The sequence below is a fragment of the Pleurodeles waltl genome, chromosome 1_2 (assembly GCF_031143425.1).
Source record: "Pleurodeles waltl isolate 20211129_DDA chromosome 1_2, aPleWal1.hap1.20221129, whole genome shotgun sequence".
Lineage (NCBI taxonomy): Eukaryota > Metazoa > Chordata > Amphibia > Caudata > Salamandridae > Pleurodeles > Pleurodeles waltl.
Genome location: NC_090437.1, coordinates 895,314,749 through 895,335,774, shown reverse-complemented (window position 1 = coordinate 895,335,774; position 21,026 = coordinate 895,314,749). Strand labels below are relative to the sequence as shown.

The following is a 21,026-nucleotide window of genomic DNA, read 5'->3' as shown; positions in this document are numbered from 1 at the left end:
TTTTTGTCGCAGACCACTTGTAACATGTACATCAGATAGCACATTCAAATCCTGTAATACTGGTGATGTGGTTACTGGAGATTCTTCATAGTCTGTAATAGTCATAAGCGCCACAGTATCGTGAACATCCTGTATAGATAGTCCACTATGGGGGTTATTCTAACTTTGGAGGAGGTGTTAATCCGTCCCAAAAGTGACGGAAAAGTGACGGATTTACCACCAGCCGTATTACGAGTCCATTATATCCTATGGAACTCGTAATACGGCTGGTGGTATATCCGTCACTTTACCGTCACTTTTGGGACGGATTAACACTCCTCCAAAGTTAGAATAACCCCCTATGTGTCCTTACGGTTTGTGGGGCAGCCTCTGTTGATATCTTTTGTATATCAAAATATCTCTTCAATTTCAGCTTCCTAATAAATTTGAATAAATCTATTCTGGATTTACATGTATCACCAAATGACGATGGGCAAAAACCTAATCCTTTATTTAGAAGTTGCAACATTTCAGAAGATAATTCCTTACTAGACAAATTGACCACATTATTCTTAATCTCTATATGTATATTTAAGTTTTCTTGTCCCGTGACCTCGTTTTCATGCCTTGGTATGTTTCGCCTTTTTCCTCCTCTTTTCCCTCTTCTGGTCTTCCTCCCCAATTTCTTTTCTGATTCTGTTCCCAATTTCCCTGTTTTATTCTTTTCAATTCCTGTAAAAAAGCCCCCCCTTGTATATCTGATCTAGTCTGTAATTCCACTCCGTCCCTATCACTAGTGCTAGTTGCCAAACTACTTCTGGATGTCGATGCTGAATCCAAGGAGTTACTGGACTGACCTGTAGATGCCACATTTCTTATCAAATTATCATATTTATGTGAAAAGATAAATACTCTGCCATTTAAATAATCTAACTCATCCCTCCTCAGTTTCCTCGCTTTTCTGTGTTTAATCTCATCTTGAAATTTTATTATCACATCATTTAAAATCCCATAATTCTTATCTGTTGCTTCTTTCAAATTTAGATCACTAATCTCATTTTCTAATGTGTCATTTTCAGATTGTTGTTTGGCTACACTCCTCTCAGCGTTTTCTATTAAAATATCCATCAGTTTAATTGAATTTGATTTTAATTCATTCACCCACCTCACCAGTAAGTCTACATCTAAGTCGCCATACGTAGGGAAAATATGTGATCGCAAACTCCTAGGTATTCTATCTAGTTTCCTATACTGTTTCAGTGTAGCTGCATCCCAACATCTAGACATTTCATTTTTCTTTAATTTCTCTAATCTAATAAATTTGTCCTTAAGACCATCCTTATTTCTTCGATTTCCACTGTTAGTTGATTGTCGCAATGTATATCCGCTATCTGAACTCCTGAATAATTCCTCTGCTAGTCTTGTTCTGTCTTCCATTGTACACAATATTTCACAATGTGAGTATAGAGCAGCCAAAACCTAAATTACATCAAGCAAACAGAGGGTGATGGCTATAGGAAATCTCTCCTAACCAATGTAGTATACGGTGCCTACTTACCGGGGCTTCACCCCCACTGAGCCCCAACTGATAACTTCCTAAGGGTTATCCAAATCTAATAATGTGTAGTGGCACACGTATAAATCAAAAAATACATTGTAAAAATATAAATAAAATATAATCCAAAGTATGGATGGTTCCAAAATCGAATAAATGTTTATTCTATAAGGAATAATTCTGTCTCAAATGTTCAAACTGAGTCAATGTTCCAAATGAAAATCACATATTAGATCCTCAAAACGTAATTTAATAGTATGATAATTCTTCAAATAATAATCACAATTCCGCTTCTATGATCCTACTGATTCGTCAATCCTGCTAGCTTGTCAACACGTGTTTCGTCAGGGGGGCGCCTCTTTTTCCTATAGCCATCACCCTCAGTTTGCTTGATACAATCAGAAGGAACAACTCGACAAATACAGGCTATCCTCAAACCAAGCACAAGTCAAACCAAATCCCCAAGGTCCAAATATATTCATAAAGTCTGAATTGCACCCAGTTTCATACCCAGGGGCTTAGTGTACCATCTGTGTCACACCCAGCGGTCGAAGTGAAGAACACCCCTCACTTCTTTCAAACACCAGCCATGTTTAAGAGGCCAGTAGTGCTGACAAACCCTTACAGAGTAAAAAGTAAGATTGAGGTGTTGGCCTTATATCACACCCAGAGCCTATGTGTAACATCTGTGTCATGCCCTGTGTCCAGGCATTGAGGCCTCAACCCTATGTCACACTCAGGGTTCAAGAGTACCATCTGTATCTCACCGAGTGGCTCAAGCGGCACCCTATGACACACTCAGGGTTAGGCATACCATCTGTATCTCACCCAGTGGTCCAAATGGAGCCGTAGTTTGCCATACGCCAAATGCTGGGACTAACAATCAGATTTAGGCCCTCATTATGACATAATCCCACTTACTGCCTGTAGGGGGCCGGCCTGGCTTATAGTGCGTACCTGATGGTACTTACACCCTGTGCCAGGTACAGTTATCCCTTATTAGTAGATTAGCAGTGTTCTACTAGCATAGGCTGATAGAGGTAGCTATAGCAGAGCAGCTTAGGCTGAACTAGGAGACATGCAAAGCTCCCACTATACCACTTATATCATATAGCACTATAACATAAGAAAACTCAATACTCAGAGTTACTAAAAATAAAGGTACTTTATTTTAGTGACAATATGCCAAAAGTATCGCAGAGGATATACTCACTTAGGAGGTAAGTAATATACACAAAATATACACACAAACCAAAATCAGGTAAGTAAACACTTAGAAAAGTAGTGCAAACACTGTAGAACACAATAGAATGCAATAGGAAAAAATAGGTCTAGGGGCAACACAAACCACATACTCCAAAAGTGGAATGCGAACAATGAATGGACCCCAGGCCTAGTGTAGTGTGTAGAGGGTCGCTGGGAGTGTAAGAAAACACTAAGGGTGTCCAAGATACCACACCTAAGACCCTGACAAGTAGGAGTAAAGTTAACCTACTACCCCAGAAAGACAGTAAAGTCAATATAGGGGATTCTGCAAAGACAACAATTGACTGCACAGCACTGAAGATGGAATCCTGGACTTGAGGACTTGTAAAGGAAGGGGACCAAGTCCAAGAGTCACGGAAGTGTCCAGGGCAGGCAGGAGCCCACTAAACCCCGGATGAAGGAGCAAAAGGGCTGCCTCTGGGCAGAAGAAGCTGAAGATTCTGCAACAACAGAAGGTGCCAGGAACTTCTCCTTTGGTCAGAAGATGTTGCACGGCATGCAGGAGGATGCAGAGTTGTTTCCATGCAGAAAGATCGCAAACAAGCCTTGCTAGCTGCAAGAGTCGCGGTTGAAGATAATGGGTGCTGCCAGGGCCCAGAAAGGACGTTGCCTCTTGGAGGAGGAGACAGAGGGGGCACTCAGCAACAGAGAGAGCCCACACAGAAGCAGGCAGCACCCGCAGAAGCCCTTGAACAGGCATTCAAGAAATCTGAGCATGGCGGTTGTCTCAGCACAACAAAAGAGCGTCCCACGAAGTCGGTCACCAACTCAGCAAGTTGGGCAATGCAGGACAGAGTGCTGGGGACCTGGGCTAGGCTGTGCACAAAGGAAGTCATGCAAAAGTGCACAGAAGCCCGAGCAGCTGCAGTTCACGCAGTACACAGGATTACTGTCTGGAGTGGGGAGGCAAGGACTTACCTCCACCAAATTTGGACAGAAGGACCACTAGACTGTCGGGGTCACTTGGATCTAGCTCCTGTGTTCCAGGGACCATGCTCGTCAAGATAAGAGGGGACCCAGAGGACCGGTGATGCAGAGGTTTGGTGCCTGCGTTAGCAGGGTGAAGATTCCATTGACCCACAGGAGATTTCTTCTTGGCTTCCAGTGCAGGGACAGCCCTCAGAGCATGCACCACCAGAAAACAGTTGAGAAAGCCAGCAGTATTAGGTGCTACAATGTTGCTGGTAGTCTTCTTGCTACTTTGTTGTGGTTTTGCAGGCGTCCTGGAGCAGTCAGCAGTCGATCCTTGGCTGAAGTCGAAGAGGGAGATGCAGAGGAACTCTGGTGAGCTCTTGCATTCGTTATCTGAAGAGGAACCCACAGGAGAGACCCTAAATAGTCCTCAGAGAAGGATTGGCTACCTAACTAGGTAAGAGCCTATCAAGAGCGGTCTCTGACGTCACCTGCTGGCACTGGCCACTCAGAAGTCTCCATTGTGCCCTCACACCTCTGCATTTAAGATGGCAGAGATCTGGGACACACTGGAGGACCTCTGGGCACCACCCCTGGGGTGGTGATGGACTGGGGAGTGGTCACTCCCCTTTCTTTTGTCCAGTTTTGCGCCAGACTAGGGGCTGGAGGCTCCCTGAACCGGTGTAGACTGGCTTATGGGAGGCATGTTACCCCCATTTTCACTGTATGTATGTTTGTTTTTGTCCTTGTGTCATTGGGATCCTGCTAGGCAGGACCCCAGTGCTCATAGTGTATGCCCTGTATGTGTTCCCTGTGTGATACCTAACTGTATCACTGAGGCTCTGCTAACCAGAACCTCAGTGTTTATGCTCTCTCTGCTTCCTAAAATTGTCACTGCAGGCTAGTGACTAATTTTACCAATTCTCATTGGCACACTGGTACACCCGTATAATTCCCTTGTATATTGTACTTAGGTGCCCAGGGTATTGGGGTTCCAGGAGATCCCTATGGGCTGCAGCATTTATTTTGCCACCCATAGGGAGCTCAGACAATTCTTACACAGGACTGCCACTGCAGCCTGAGTGACATAACGTCCACGTTATTTCACAGCCATTTTTCACTGCACATAAGTAACTTATAAGTCACCTATATGTCTAACACTCACTTGGTGAAAGTTAGGTGCCAAGTTACTTGGGGCCAGATGTAGCAAAAAAACATTTTGCGACTTGCAAATTGCGAGTCATAGCGACTCGCAATTTGCAACTCGCAAAATGTTATGCAGAAAGGTGTCTCAGACACCTTCTGCGACTCGCTATGGGGTCGCAAAGACCCACCTCATGATTATTAATGAGGTGGGTCTCAGTTTGCGACCCCATAGCGAGTCCATGCACTCACAGGGATGGTGGCCTGCTGGAGACAGCAGACCACTATGTCTGTGACTGCTTTTTTAATAAAGCAGTTTTTTTTTTCTTTTTGCAGCCTGTTTTCCTTAAAGGAAAACGAGCTGCAAAAAGAAACACTTCCGAAACCATTTGGTTTCAATTTTTTCAGAGTAGGCAGTGGTCCATATGACCACTGCCTGCTCTGAAAAAATATTTTTTTTGCCATTCACAAAGGGGAAGGGGTCTCATGGGGACCCCTTCCCTTTTGCGAATGAGTTACCATCCACTTCAAGTGGATGGTAACTGCGAGTTGCTTTGCGACCGCATTCGCGGTCACAAAGCAACTCAGCATGGCGATGCGGTCGCAAATAGGAAGGGAACACCTCTTCCTATTTGCGAGTCGCAGCCTCAAATTGCGAGTCCGTACCGACTCGCAATTTGGAGTTGTGCATCGCGTTTGGCCTTTTGCGCGTCACAAACTGCGTTTTTTTTCGCAGTTTGCGATGCGCAAAAGGCTTCCTACATCTGGCCTCTAGAGTGTGGGCACACTGGCACTAGCCAAGGTGTCCCCACATCGTTCAGGGCAAATTCCCCAAACTTTGTGAGTGCGGGGACACCATTATACGCGTGCACTACACATAGGTCACTACCTATGTGTAGCATCACAATGGTAACTCTGAACGGATTCCTGGATCTGAGGCCCTGAAAAGGAAGGGGACCAAGTCCAAGAGTTGCGATAGTGTCCAGGCGGGGCAGGAGCCCAGGAAACCCTGGATGAAGGTGCAAAAGGGCTGCCTCCGGGTGGAAGAAGCCAAAGATTCTGCAACAACGAAAAGGGCTAGGAACTTCTTCTTTGGATGGAAGATGTCCCATGGCGTGCTGGATGTTGCAGAAGTGTTTCCATGCAGAAATACCGCAAACAAACCTTGCTAGCTGCAAGGGTCGTGTTAGAGGTTTTTGGGTGATGCTGGGGACCAGGAAGGACCAGGATGTCGCCCCGTGGAGGAGGAGACAGAGGGGGAGCTCAGCAACTCAGAGAGCCTCCGCAGAATCAGGGAGCACCTGCAGAAGTACCAGAGCAGGCACTTGGAAGTTCTGTGAACTCAGAGTCACAAAAGGAGGGTCCCAAGACGTCGGAGTCCAACTCAGCGGGTTGAGCACTGCAGGATGGAATGCTGGGAACCCAGGCTAGGCTGTGCACAAAGGAATCCTTGGAGAAGTGCACAGAAGCCGGAGCAGCTGCAAATCATGCAGTACACAGGTTTGCTGTCTGGCGTGGGGAGGCAAGGACTTACCTCCACCAAATTTGGACAGAAGGGCCACTGGACTGTGGGAGACACTTGGACCCAGCTCCTGTGTTCCACGGACCATGCTCTTCAGGATGAGAGGGGACCCAGAGGACCGGTGATGCAGAAGTTTGGTGCTTGCGTTGGCAGGGGGAAGATTCCGTCAACCCACAGGAGATTTCTTTGTGTCTTCCAGTGCATGATGAAGGCAGGCAGCCCCAAAGCATGCACCACCAGGAAACAGTCGAGAAAGCCGGCAGGATTAGATGCTACAATGTCGCTGGTTGTCTTCTTGCTACTTTGTTGCAGTTTTGCAGGCGTCCTGGAGCAGTCAGCGGTTGATCCTTGACAGAAGTCAAATAGAGAGGTGCAGACCAACTCTGGTGAACTCTTGCAAGTCGTTATCTGAGAAAAAGCCCACTGGAGAGACCCAAAATAGCCCTCAGAGGAGGATTGGCCACCTAGTCAGGTAAGCACCTATCAGGATGGGTCTCTGACGTCACCTGTGGGCACTAGCCACTAAGAGGCCTCCAGAGTGCCCTCACATCTCTGAAAACGATATGGCAGAGGTCTGGGACACACTGGAGGAGTGCTGGGCACCCCCCCTGGGTGGTGATGGACAGGGGAGTGGTCACTCCCCTTTCCTTTGTCCAGTTTTGCACCAGAGCAGGGACTGGGGGTCCCTGAACCGGTGTAGACTGGCTTATGCAAGGAGGGCACCATCTCTGCCCCTCACAGCATTTCCAAAGGCTGAGGGAGGCTACCCCTCCCCAGCCTGTAACACCAATTTCCAAAGGGAGAGGGTGTAACACCCTCCTCCAAAAGGAAATGCTTTGTTCTGCCTTCCTGGGACTGAGCTGCTCCCTGTTTGTGAGGTGGCAGAAGCTGTAGCTGCAGTGCAAGCCTCAGAGAGCTAGTTTGGCAGAATTGGAGGTCCATGGTGGAGCCCCCAGGATGCATGGAATTGGCTCCCCAATACCAGATTTGGAATGGGGGACAATTACATGATCTTAGACACCTTACATGGCCATATTCAGGGTTACAATTGTGAAGCTAGATATAGGTATTAACCTATATGTAGTGCATGCGTGTAATGGCATCCCCACACTCACAATGTCTGGGGAATTGGCCCTGGACTGAGTGGGGGCACTTTTGCTAGTGCAATGGTGCCCTTACACTTAGTAACTTTGGACCTAACCTTCAGTAAATGAAGGTTAGACATATAGATGACTTATAAGTTACTTAAGTGCTGTGAAAATGGCTGTGAAATAGTGTGTGAACTATTTCACGCAGGCTACAGGGGCAGTACTGTGAAAGGGTTTGTCTGAGCTCCTTATGGGTGGCAAAAGAAGTGCTGCAGCCCATAAGGATCTCCTGGAACACCAATGCCTTGGGTACCTAGGTACCATATATTAGGGACTTATAAGGGGGTCCAGTGTGCCAATTGAAATTGGTAAATGAAGTCACTAGCCTATAGTGACAAATTTAAAACAGAGAGAACATAAACACTGAGGTTCTAATTAGCAGAGCCTCAGTGACACAGATAAGCACTATTCCCAACACATGCATTAGGCCACAAACTATGAGCACTGGGGTCCTGACTAGCAGGATCCCAGTGAGACAGGCAAACACATACTGACATAGAGGTAAAAATGGGGGTAACATGTTAAAAAAGATGGTACTTTCCTACACTCTATAAGTGAACTAATTTAATGATAGTAATATGGAATGAAGAGGCAGAATATGTACATTTTGTTATTTCAAGTCCAAAATCGAATAAAAACTATATATTAAAAAACAAATGCTGCTCGACTGTAGTCTCTCCAAATCACCCTGCTACAGGCATCTCCTCTATTGGAGGAGGACCTTGATAGGTCCCAGACAGTATATTGGCTGTAAGGTGGGTGAGTCATGGCCTCTCTGCTTCCATATCCTGGATTATGGGGGTTCACAGTCCACAGCAGACCAAGGGGCTTTGCCACATGCCTTCCCCCAGTCTCTGTTTCCGAGGCCAGCTATCCAAGATGCTTATGTAGTGTTTCTTCACTCTCTACCTCCCTTTTGCCTTTACCCCCACACAGCCTCTCCAGAGTCTGCCATTCATACGGTTCTCAATTGAGTGAAAGGGTAAAGAGTGGGCTTAACATTGGAGTCCCTGACCTGAATACTTTTGAAATCATGACAATGTCATAACTTAACAGATCATGTGGATGGTCTACATCTAGAGTGGCAAGATGGTCGAAAAACAATGGGCTGGAGTACTCACATGTAGCTGAGATTAATTCGAGCATTCCTTCCATCAGTTTGTCACCTGTGTGGTAGATGCTCTAAGTGGGGAGGATATGACCAGAAATGGGTTCCATGCTTGCTGTGCGAAAGGATTCAAGCTAAACCTCTCACACCAGTTATAGGTAGGCTAAATCAAGTTAGGCTTATTCCTCCTCCCATCTGGAAGAGACTGGCATGACAGTTAGGGCCGGAGTGTTCCTGTGTAAACTGGCCTCTGTCTAGTGTGGCACAGTGGTTGAGAAATGATGGACTGGAATGCAGTCCAAGGCAATCGCCAGTGCTTGAGGTTAATGCTATCATTCTCTCCATCGTTTTGTAGTTTATTGCTGTAGACACCCCTAGTTCCACGGGAAATGTTTACTTTGTGCAGGCGACTGCAGATGGGTACCATCAGCATTTATTCATGGAGAACTGGATTATTTGTCATATCCCACTGGTAATGGTCTCACAGCACTCACAAGCCCAGTCTTTTATTTGTTCGACAGCAGTGCCGCAGATGACACACTGGTGACATCACATAAACATAAGAGAAACTATGTCACATGCGACTGCAGTACAGCAAGGGGTATGCGTTCACACAAGCTGGTTCATTCCTATACTTCAAAAGGCAGGGGAAGATGGAGAAAGTCATGTGTGTTGCAGAATTGTGCTCCTCCGCGCTCAGTGTGCCAGTTATTTCACGGTACATGTAAGGGACTGATTACAAGCTTTCACCATGCTGTACCTGCACTGCAAAAGGCTTTCTCTATGTTGGCATGCTCGACAGGGCAGCTGTTGAAATAAAGCAATTTTAGGGTCAGTTTCCTTGCTTATGCTGTGTTTGGCCTCAGGCTTCAAGCAGAGTATGCTCCCTGCTGTTGCATCAATGGCATGCAGATAGTGGTCTCTTTCACACTTGAAAAGGGACATACTGTGGTTCACGTCCGACATAACATCACAAGTGTCTGCCTTTCAGACACAGAGCAAGGTGAATGACATCACTATACTTGAACACAGGTGTTGAGCCACAAAATTAAGATCCATTTGTTAAAGAGTGCATCAGCATTGGGCAAAGAATACTTGAGAAAAACTGGGTTCCTCATTTTGGGCAAAGGGTTGTCTCGCGATGGAACTGCTTTTCCATATTAGGTACTGTATGTTTCAAATAATCATTGAAGACCCCCAACAAATATTGTTGTTTCCTCGTGCACATTAAAGGCATTATTTACTATACTCTAAAAGCTAATATAATTGAATGTATAATGACGAATGTGTTGTAGAATGCACCATTTTTCCCCAAATTTTCTTGGTGGGAAAACCCCCCACCAAATCCCCTTTTGTAGTGGTCAGGCTGCTCGCTGCTCTTGCTATGCACCGTACGTGGGCTGGCTTGACAACATTTGCTAGGGCTGCTTTGGGTTCCCAATAAGGCCCTGATTTTGAACCATGAATCCCCATTTTTCCTTCAGAAAGCGACTTCCACGGGCACTCCCTGCTGGCTTTTTTCCCTGAATCTTTTGATTCAAATTTAATGGGAGGATTATTTCCATAAATCACTTAGCATTTTTGCAAGTGCCTTCAGTTGTTGTCAATGCAACACTTGTCCTATTAACTCTGGATGATTCACTGTATGTGATATGTGTGCGTGTGTGTGCGCATGCAGAGAGGAACACCCTACTTTTCTTCTGAGTGATATAGTCCCACAAATAGGAATTATACATGAGGGAAGGTACATTGTATTCTCTGTTTTAGTAAAAATATTTTTTAACTTACTCTCTATCCACTTGGCTTAGCATAGGACATATATGGGACAAGGTAGTGGGTACTAGTTGGCTAAACACAAAGTGCAATTTAAAATGAGAATAAACTGCGAAAGCGCTCTGAGCTATGCGCTGCTCACGTTCTAAGGCATATCATTGTTTTGTTTGATTTGTAAAGCGATTGAAAACTAAATGAAGATGCACACAAACATCAATTACGCAGATACTGGCTGTCTCATGTGAACACATAAATTACTTCCATAAGAACATTTGCTATCATTCACCTGTTGTGAGCATCACATAAAAATAAAGGGTTACCTTGCATGAGTCCACTCCACCAGCTTTGTACCCTGCACATGTCATCAAGTCGCTTATTCTTCGTTCATTGTAGTTTGACTGACATTCTTTATTCGAAATTCTGGGAATTTCAGCCTTCTGAAGTATGTTTGAAATATAACCTGGAATAAAACCACATTTTCAAAATACACCTGAAATCATGATAACTAAGAACATATAAGAAGGCAATGCAGCAGTAAATACTATATCCTAGTTCTTACTTAGTAGTGATGCAACATAGCAACTTAACAAAATGTGCCCCGAGGACATTCCCAAATATATAAAAAAAAAATCTAGACTGCACTCATATCACTCATCTGCTTATGTGCTGAATTAAATTGAATTGAAGTCATCAAAACTATTAATGGTGCTCACCCACCGCTCACCCGTCTGCCATCAAGCCACTCCGCAGCTCACCCGCGGACCCTTCTCCTGTCAGAACTGCACCTTCACCAGCCTCCACGCCAACGACCCATCCACCAAGGCAGGACGGAACCATCTCAGATGCATCCTACTCAACACCCGCTCTACCCACAAACATGCAGTCGAACTTTAGAATCTACTCGACTCAGCTTCCACAGACGTTGCCTTCCTGAACGAGACCTGGATGAACCCCTCCTCAGTGCCCAACATCGCCATAGCCATCCCGGACGGCTACAAGATCACCCGCAGGGACCCTCCAACAAACCAGGAGGAGGCATCTCCATGGTACACAAGAACACCCTGAGGATCACGACCAGCACCAAAGACACCCTCTGCGCCGCAGAACACCTGCACTTCCGGGTCCACACTGACCCAAACACCACCCTTAGAGGGACCCTCGTTTACAGACCCCCAGGCCCGCAACAGCAGTTCAGCGACTCTATCACCGATGTCGTCAGCACGCACGCTCTCGCATCCACTGACTACCTACACCTTGAGAACACCGACAATAACAACTCTACCACCCTGCTCGACAACCTCTGCATCCTCGGCCTCAAACAGCTCATCATAACACCCACCCACTCCGCAGGACGCACACTCGACCCATTTGCTCTGCCAGCAAACACGTCTCCTTCAGCCACACCACCAAACTCCACTGGACTGACCACCGCTGCATCCACTTCTCCTTCGAGAAACCCACAACACACCATCACCTGCAATAGATTCCCCACCACAGATGGAACAAGGTCACCGAAGACCAAATGATCACTACCCTCTCCCGGAACCCACCCATCGACACCACTGACACTGATACAGCAGCCCAAAACCTCAGGCAATGGATCAACAACTGTGCCAACACTCTCACCCGATCAAAAATCCTTCCAACAGATGCACCGACAGAAAGGCCTTCTGGTTCACCGCCGGCCTCCAAGAATCTAAGCAAACACATCGAAGACTCGAAAAGAAGTGGCACCAAGATCAGACACTGGACGCAGCCTTAAAAAACGCCATCCGCAGACACCACCAACTCATCTGAAACTGCCAAGAGAACTGCCTTCAAAGAAGGCATCAACAACAACTCTCTGACCCCGGCTCCAACGTCAATGACATCCCACCATCACAAGACCTCTGCGACTCCCTAGCCACCTTCTTCCACTGCAAGATCGCAGACATCCATGACAGCTTCAGTACTCAGACCCCCCCATCAACCCCTGACACCACAGGCTCACCACCCACCAGCCTCCTGCTCTCCTGGACCCACGTCAACAACAACACCACCATTGAAATCATGAACACCATCCACTCCATCTCACCATCCGACACCTGCCCTCACCACATCTTCAACAAAGTAAGCTCTGTCATCGCACCCCAACTCCAGAAGATCATCAACAGTTCCTTTGCCGGAGAGATTTAAACATGCCGAGATCAATGCCCTCCTCAAGATACCGAAGGTGGACCCAAAGGACCTCAAGAACTTCCAGCCCATCTCCCTGCTCCCCTTCCCGGAATAAGTCATAGAGAAAATTGTCAACAAACAACTGACCCGTTTTCTGGAGGAGAACAACACTCTGGACCCATCCCAATCCGGTTTCCGCAGCAACCACAGCACCAAAACTGCCCTCATCGCCCCCACCGACGACATCAGAACCATACTGGACATTGGCGAAACCGCTGCCCTCATCCTCCTGGACCTCTCAGTCGCGTTCGACACCGTCTGCCACCACACCCTGTGCACATGCCTCAGCGATGTAGAAATCTGCAACAGAGCCCTGGACTAGATCACCCCAATTCCACTCTAAAGCCACCAATACCATCGCCGAATGGATGAAAAAAAGCTGCCTTAAACTGAATTCCGACAAGGCTGAGATCCTCTTCTTCGGCTCCACCCCCTTCACATGGAGCGACTCATTGTGGCCTGCCACACTGGGAGACGCACCAACACCCACCGACCACGCACGCAACCTGGAATTCATCCTGGACTCTTCACTATCTATGACCCAGCAAATCAATGCCATCTCCTCCTCCTGCTTAAACACCCTCCACATGCTTCGGAAGATCTACAAATGGTTACTAAAAGAACAGTCACCCAAGCCCTCGTATAGAGCAAACTGGACTACGTCAATGCCCTCTATGCAGGAACCATGGCCAAAGTCCAGAAAAGACTGCAAAGCATCCAGAACGCCTCCGCACGCCTCATCCTGGACATCCCCCACCACTGCCACATCACAGACCACCTGAGAGACCTGCATTGGCTCCCGGTCAACAAGAGAATCACCTTCAAACTCCTCACCCACACTGACAAGGCACTGCACAACACCGAACCAGAATACCTCAACCGACGGCTCTCCTTCTATACCCTGAGCCGTCAGCTTCACTCCGCCTACCTTGCCCTCGCCACCCCGCCACGCATCCTCAGAACAACCACCGGCGGCAGATCATTCTCACAACTCGCCGCCAAGACATGGAACACTCTTCCCACCCACCTGCGTCAGACCTCCTTACCTTCAGGAGACATCTCAAAACATTGCTGTTCGTGCAATAGCAGTCCCCCCCTCAGCGCCTTGAGACCCTCACGGGTGAGCAGTGCTCTTCACAAATTCCCTGAATGATTGATGGTGGAGATGATTCAGTCTGCCTTGTGTCACTTTCCGTGTTCATCTTGTCTACCTCCCCCCACCTAGATAAACATTTCAAATAGTCCTCTTGTCCACCAGGTCAGTCAGAACAGACCCTTCTTCTACTCAGAAACACACAGGCTGCTTTCAAACACATCAACGCCACATTGCGCAGCTCATTGACACACTATTGCAGCAATACAAGGTCGATAAAGCTCTAGCACTCAATTTCAATGCACACAGAACAACTAGTATGGAACTGATTCATGTTCAAAGAGTGAGAGAAGCCATCAGTCTACAAGAACTGCACCAAAAGGTCAGTGAAACCATGCAACATTCAGTTTTTCATGCGCATTATAGGTCTTATGTACAACCCACTTTACCGTCACAAAGGTCACATCGGAGCTTTTGTGACAGCATAAAAGGCCTTTTTAAATGTACCAAACCCAATTTGCAATTCAGCTACAAGTTACTGAGGGACAATTTGGATTTGTGAGTAAATACCGAATCAGTATTTGAAAGGGACTTGTAATGGGCTACCCTTCCAAATACTGATGTTTTAATCTATTTATTAATGTTTTCCAACTAAAATTCAGTTTCAAAACATTAATATTTTACCACCAAATCAAAGAAGGTGTTAACTATTCACAAACAGGATAGGGTCCCTTATCACCTTTGTGGGAACACTGCCTACCCCTAAATAATGGTTGTAACATTTTACATTTTTCTTTAAATACAGTCCGTTTTCCTCTTAGAGCAATGGGCTGTAATTTTATTTGTAATTGCTTCATTGAAAAGCAATCAGAAACATGGTGGTCTGCTGAACCCATCAGGCCACCGTGATTGTGACTCTAGCTAATATCAGTGGGTCACAATTTACAACCTACTTGATACATATTATTAAAGTGAGTCAAATTGCAGTCCATTACCATTTGATATTTTGTGAATCAACCTAATAATACATAAAAATGCGTTTGGTAGAATTCCGCACACAAATTGTGACCTCTTCTACCAAATATATTTTAGTACATGCCAAACGAAAAACCTCAAGTTGTGAATCGTTAATATTCTCAATTCACAATTTTTTATTAAGATTTTAGTACATGAGGCCCCAAATGCTACATCTCACTATCAAAGCTACTTCAACACATTTCTGAATGGCTTTAAGAGCCTTTGGGCGTTAGCTTAGCAAACATGTCATTAGGGATACAGCAATTTGAACCCCTACAACATTGAATTTACTAATTATCAGGCAGTGTTACATATGCTTACATAGATTAAAGAGAAACATAAGGAGTGTATGACTACAACACAAATCAGGAAGACAAATTGATTTGTGATATCTAGAAATATGTGTTTAAGAGGAAATATCAGATGGTCCCAGTAGTTTAAGTTGATGCTCTTTGACTGCCCTTTTGACAGTGTGCAACATTGAGGCACATTTCATGTATATAGGAAGTCCATTCCTGATAAGGATTGTTTAAGGGTAGTTTTTTGCCAGTACCAAGCATTCTGAACTTGTGTCATCAGATCACATGCCTCAGGACCTTGCACCAGGCAACCTTGACCCTCAGAGGGAAGGATCAGCATGCCCAGTCTTTTACAGGGTTGCTACCCACCACATTTCAAAAACAGGGCCACTGTTTAAAGCTTATCAAAAACTTGCCTTGTTGATCTGATGAGAATCTTGGAATCCAAGATGGCTAACTCCAGGGACACTCTGGAGGAGCTCTTGGCACCACCCCTGGGGTGGTGATGGATAGGGGAGTGGTCACTCCCCTTTCCTTTGTCCAGTTTCACGCCAGAGCAGGGACTGGGAGGTCCCTGGACTGGTGTAGACTGGATTATGCAAGGAGGGCACCGTTTGTGCCCTTCAAAGCATTTCCAGAGGCACTGGGAGGCTACCCCTCCTATGCCTGTAACACCTATTTCCAATGGGATAGGGTGTAACACCCCTCCCCTAAAGAAAATGCATTGTTATGCCTTCCTGGGATTGAGCTGCTCAATCCCCAGGAGGGCAGAAACCTGTCTGTGTGGTGGCAGTAGCTGGGACTGCAGTGGATACCTCAGAGAGCTGGTTTGGCAGTACTGGGGGTCCATGGTGGAGCCCCCAGGGTGCACAGGATATGCCCCCCAAAACCAGATTTGGATTGAGTCGACAATTACATGATCTTAGACATCTCACATGACCATATTTTGAGTTACCATTGTGAAGCTACATATATGTATTGACATATATGTAGTGCACGCTTATAATGGTGTTCCCGCACTCACGAAGTCTGAGGAATTGGCCCTGGGCAACGTGGGGGCACCTTTGCTAGTGCAAGGGTGCCCTCACACACAGTACCTTTGCACCTAGCCTTCAGTAAATGAAGGTTGGACATATAGGTGACTTATAAGTTACTTAGTGCAGTGTATAATGGTTGTGAAATAACGTGGACGTTATTTCACTCAGGCTGCAGTGGCAGTCCTGTGTAAGAATTGTCTGAGCTCCCTATGGGAGGCAAAAGAAATGCTGCCCTTTATTTTAATATAGGGTCCTTTACCCTAAACTTTAGGGATACATGCTTCAGGTCTGGGGCTAGGACGATGCCCTTTATAGTCACACACTGGAGATAAAAAAGCAGAAGAGACATACAAAACAGAGTCATAAAAAATTCTCTTGTTGGTTTTTCACAGTTACCAAATATGGGAACAAGCCTGTATGGAACCGCGCAGTTATATGAGTCTCACGTACAAAGAAGCTACATTCTAGACAAAGTATTTAAATGAGTTCTTATCGTAACAGCCAGGTGTGAATTAGGAAAAAATTGCTTGCCAAAAGACTGTGTCATGATCATAATCTGGTACATGAAATACAACTCAGAAGAACACTTTTTCCCAAACCCCAGATCATAGGAACTCTCTTGCGTTACAATTGTACTTGTGTCAAGGAGAACCAACTGGCACCCCATATTGGAATGCTGAGGGGTCCCATGCCAGGACCAGAGAGATAAACACATGCACTCATGTATAGTATCCTCAATCTAATTTAGCCCTGGGTCACTGTATAGTTGCAATGAAAACTGCTCAAAAGGGAGGGCCCCCCCTTATGTCTCATGTATGAGACTGCAGGTCCCAGCCCCTCAGCGTAAGACGCCTACAAAAAGGTGCAGGCGGGGAGGAATCAAGTCAACCCTGTCAACATAAAGGTGAATAGACCCAGTGCGGGTGGATAAGAGGTGGACCTGAGTCAGCTCGGATAAAGTATTCACATCTTCAAAAGGTACATTGTGTGGTTTCACCTATGAGTATCTGCTCCTAGCCACTTTTACAATGAGAATGCAGTGGGAGCTACAGGGCGTCATTGTGTGATCTCCATACACGGCGATGGTAGCGCTTCAGATGCTTCAATCTAGATGAGTCGGAGTCACGGATCATGTGGATCGTAGTCACCTTTATGCACAGGGTGTAACCCTTTGTAACCCTTCCCTACCTCCATACACAGTGGTGGTAATACTTTATAAGAGTTACATCGATAATACAAAAGGGGCATCAATATCCCAAGGATTATGGAGATTAAAGATGTCTCCACAGGCAAAGGTAGTGTTGTAGGAGGCTGGCCTGGCTTGTAGTGGGTACCAAGGGGTACTTACACTCTGTACCAGGTCCAGTTATCCCTTATTAGTGTAGAAGGGGTATTTCAAGCAGCTTAGGCTGATAGAAGGTAGCTATAGCAGAGCAGTTTAGGCTGAACTAGGAGTCATGCAAAGCTCCTACTATAACACTGGTGTCATGTGCACAATATCATAAGAAAACACAATACACAGATATACTAAAAATAAAGGTACTTTATTTTTATGACAATATGCCAAAAGTATCTCAGTGAGTACCCTCAGTATGAGGATGCCAAACATACACAAGATATATGTACACAATACCAAAAATATGCAGTAATAGCAAAAGGAAGTAATGCAAGCAATGTAGTTATAGTAGATTGCAATGGAAGCACACAGGTATGGGGCAACACAAACCATATACTCCAAAAGTGGAATGTAAACCACGAATGGACCCCAAACCTATGTGAGCTTGTAGAGGGTCGCTGGGACTGTAAGAAAACAGTGAGGGTTAGAAAAATAGCCCACCCCAAGACCCTGAAAAGTAGGTGTAAGGGACACCTATATTCCCCAGAGAGCACAGAAGTCGTGATAGGGGAATTCTGCAAGGAAGACCAACACCAGCAAAGCAACCAAAGTGGATTTCCGGACGAGAGTACCTGTGGAACAAGGTGACCAAGTCCAAGAGTCGCGACAAAGTCGAGAGTGGGCAGATGCCCAGGAAATGCCAGCTGAGGGTGAAAAGAAGCTGCCACCAGATGGTAGAAGCTGTGGATTCTGCAAGAACGAAGAGGGCTAGAAACTTCCCCTTTGGAGGATGGATGTCCCACGTCATGAAGAAGCTTGCAGAGGTGTTCCCACACAGAAAGACCACAAACCAGCCTTGCTAGCTGCAAGGGTCGCGGTTAGGGTTTTTAGATGCTGCTGTGGCCCAGGAGGGACAAGGATGTCGCCACTTGGATGAGGAGACAGAGGGGGCGCCCAGCAAGTCAGGGAGCCCTCACAGAAGCAGGCAGCACCCGCAGAAGTACCGGAACAGCACTTAGAAGAGGAGTGAACCGGAGCTCACCTGAAGACACAAAAGGGAGTCCCACGACGCCGGAGGACAACTCAGGAGGTTGTGCACTGCAGGTTAGAGTGTCGGGGACCCAGGCTTGGCTGTGCACAAAGGAAATCCTGGAAGAGTGCACATGAGCCGGAGCAGCTGCAAATAACGCGGTACCCAGCAATGCAGTCTGGCGTGGGGAGGCAAGGACTTACCTCCACCAAACTTGGACTGAAGAGTCACTGGACTGTGGGAGTCACTTGGACAGAGTTGCTGAGTTCCAGGGAGCACACTCGTCGTGCTGAGAGGGGACCCAGAGGACCGGTGATGCAGTCTTTTTTTGCCTGTTGTTGCAGGGGGAAGATTCCATCGTCCCACGGGAGATTTCTTCAGAGCTCCTGGTGCAAAAAGGAGGCAGGCTACCCCAGAGCATGCACCACCAGGAAACAGGTGAGAAAGCGGCAGGAGAAGCGATACAAGGTTGCAGTAGTCGTCTTTGGCTGCTTTGTTGCGGTTTTGCAGGCATCCTGAGCAGTCAGCGGTCGATCCTTTGGCAGAAGGTGAAGAGAAAGATGCAGAGGAACTCTGATGAGCACTTGCATTCGGTATCTAAAGAATTCCCCAAAGCAGAGACCCTAAATAGCCAGAAAAGGAGGTTTGGCTACCTAGGAAGGAGGATAGGCTAGCAACACAGGTAAGAGCCTATCAGAAGGAGTCTCTGACGTCACCTGCTGGCACTGGCCACTCAGAGCAGTCCAGTGTGCCAGCAACACCTTTGTTTCCAAGATGGCAGAGGTCTGGAGCACACTGGAGGAGCTCTGAGCACCTCCCCTGAGAGGTGCAGGTCAGGGGAGTGGTCACTCCCCTTTCCTTTGTCCAGTTTCGCGCCAGAGCAGGGCTGGGGGATCCCTGAACCGGTGTACACTACCTTATGTAGAGATGGGCACCATCTGTGCCCATCAAAGCATTTCCAGAGGCTGGGGGAGGCTACTCCTCCCCAGCCCTGACACCTTTTTCCAAAGGGTGAGGGTGTAACACCCTCTCCCTGAGGAAGTCCTTTGTTCTGCCTTCCTGGGCCAAGCCTGGCTGGACCCCAGGAGGGCAGAAACCTGTCTGAGGGGTTGGCAGCAGCAGCAGCTGCAGTGAAACCCCGGGAAAGGTAGTTTTGCAGTACCCGGGTCTGTGCTAGAGACTCGGGAGATCATGGAATTGTCTCCCCAATGCCAGAATGGCATTGGGGTGACAATTCCATGATCTTAGACATGTTACATGGCCATGTTCGGAGTTTTCATTGTGACGCTATATATAGGTAGTGACCTATGTATAGTGCACGCGTGAAACGGTGTCCCCGCACTCACAAAGTCCGGGGAATTTGCCCTGAGCGATGTGGGGGTACCTTGGCTAGTGCCAGGGTGCCCACACACTAAGTAATTTAGCACCCAACCTTCACCAGGTGAAGGTTAGACATATAGGTGACTTATAAGTTACTTAAGTGCAGTGGTAAATGGCTGTGAAATAACGTGGACGTTATTTCACTCAGGCTGCACTGGCAGGCCTGTGTAAGAATTGTCAGAGCTCCCTATGGGTGGCAAAAGAAATGCTGCAGCCCATAGGGATCTCCTGGAACCCCAATACCCTGGGTACCTGAGTACCATATACTAGGGAATTATAAGGGTGTTCCAGTATGCCAATGTGAATTGGTGAAATTGGTCACTAGCCTGTTAGTGACAATTTAGAAAGCAGAGAGAGCATAACCACTGAGGTTCTGATTAGCAGAGCCTCAGTGAGACAGTTATTCATCACACAGGGAACACATACAGGAACACTTATGAGCACTGGGGCCCTGGCTGGCAGGGTCCCAGTGACACATACACTAAAACAACATATGTACAGTGAAATATGGGGGTAACATGCCAGGCAAGATGGTACTTTCCTACAAGTGTCCTCTAGTTAAAAAAGTCCATTGTTAATCCCTTTAAACATGAATGGGCGTCAAGGCCATCTAACCCACTGATATCTTGGGGGAGGGGCTTGAGGGGCATATGACTCAAGACAAAGATAAAAATGGAATGTACCTTGTGACCATAAAATTAATCAATGAAAGGAGAAACGGAGGGCAGGTTTGCAAGTTTTACTGGTGCTCATTAATGACACTGTGTTGATTCTTTTTAGAATCATAGTACAGGGTCTAAGGGTTCCATATGTCTCAGTGTCACAGCTTGCTGTGGGACCCTACAGGTTTGTTGGACCCCATCAACGGATTGACACTTGTGTAGTGGCCATGGCAGGACTGCCCTGGCGCTACATGTCTTCAGAAAGAGATCACTTTATCGCTGCAGTAGAGAGCAAGGGACCTCGTCATTGAGACCATTTTTATCAGTATGAAGCATCCACATCCGCCTTTGTTCAAGCCACAGAAGTGGTTGTGTCATGTCCTGTTGTATTTGTGTGAGTTTGCCAATTACTTACCATTCAATATCATCAGCACTATGGTTCTTGTCACCAAATAGGTCGGTGAGCTTCATTGAGTCTTGTTCGCATCGGATCGTGCTCCTGTGTTCACATATGCGTGTCCCTACTAGTCTTGTGGTCATTCCAATGTG

The 21,026-nt window shown here is 46.6% G+C and overlaps 1 protein-coding gene across 1 annotated transcript in view; it reads right to left on the bottom strand.

Moving 5' to 3' along the window:
- Positions 1 to 21,026, bottom strand: part of LOC138245998 (plasma kallikrein-like) — a 525,156-nt gene that overhangs the window by 65,217 nt on the left and 438,913 nt on the right. The window contains exon 14 of the mRNA XM_069200127.1: positions 10,727 to 10,866. Coding sequence (XP_069056228.1) covers positions 10,727 to 10,866 — 140 coding nt within the window. The remainder of the gene's footprint in view (positions 1 to 10,726; positions 10,867 to 21,026) is intronic.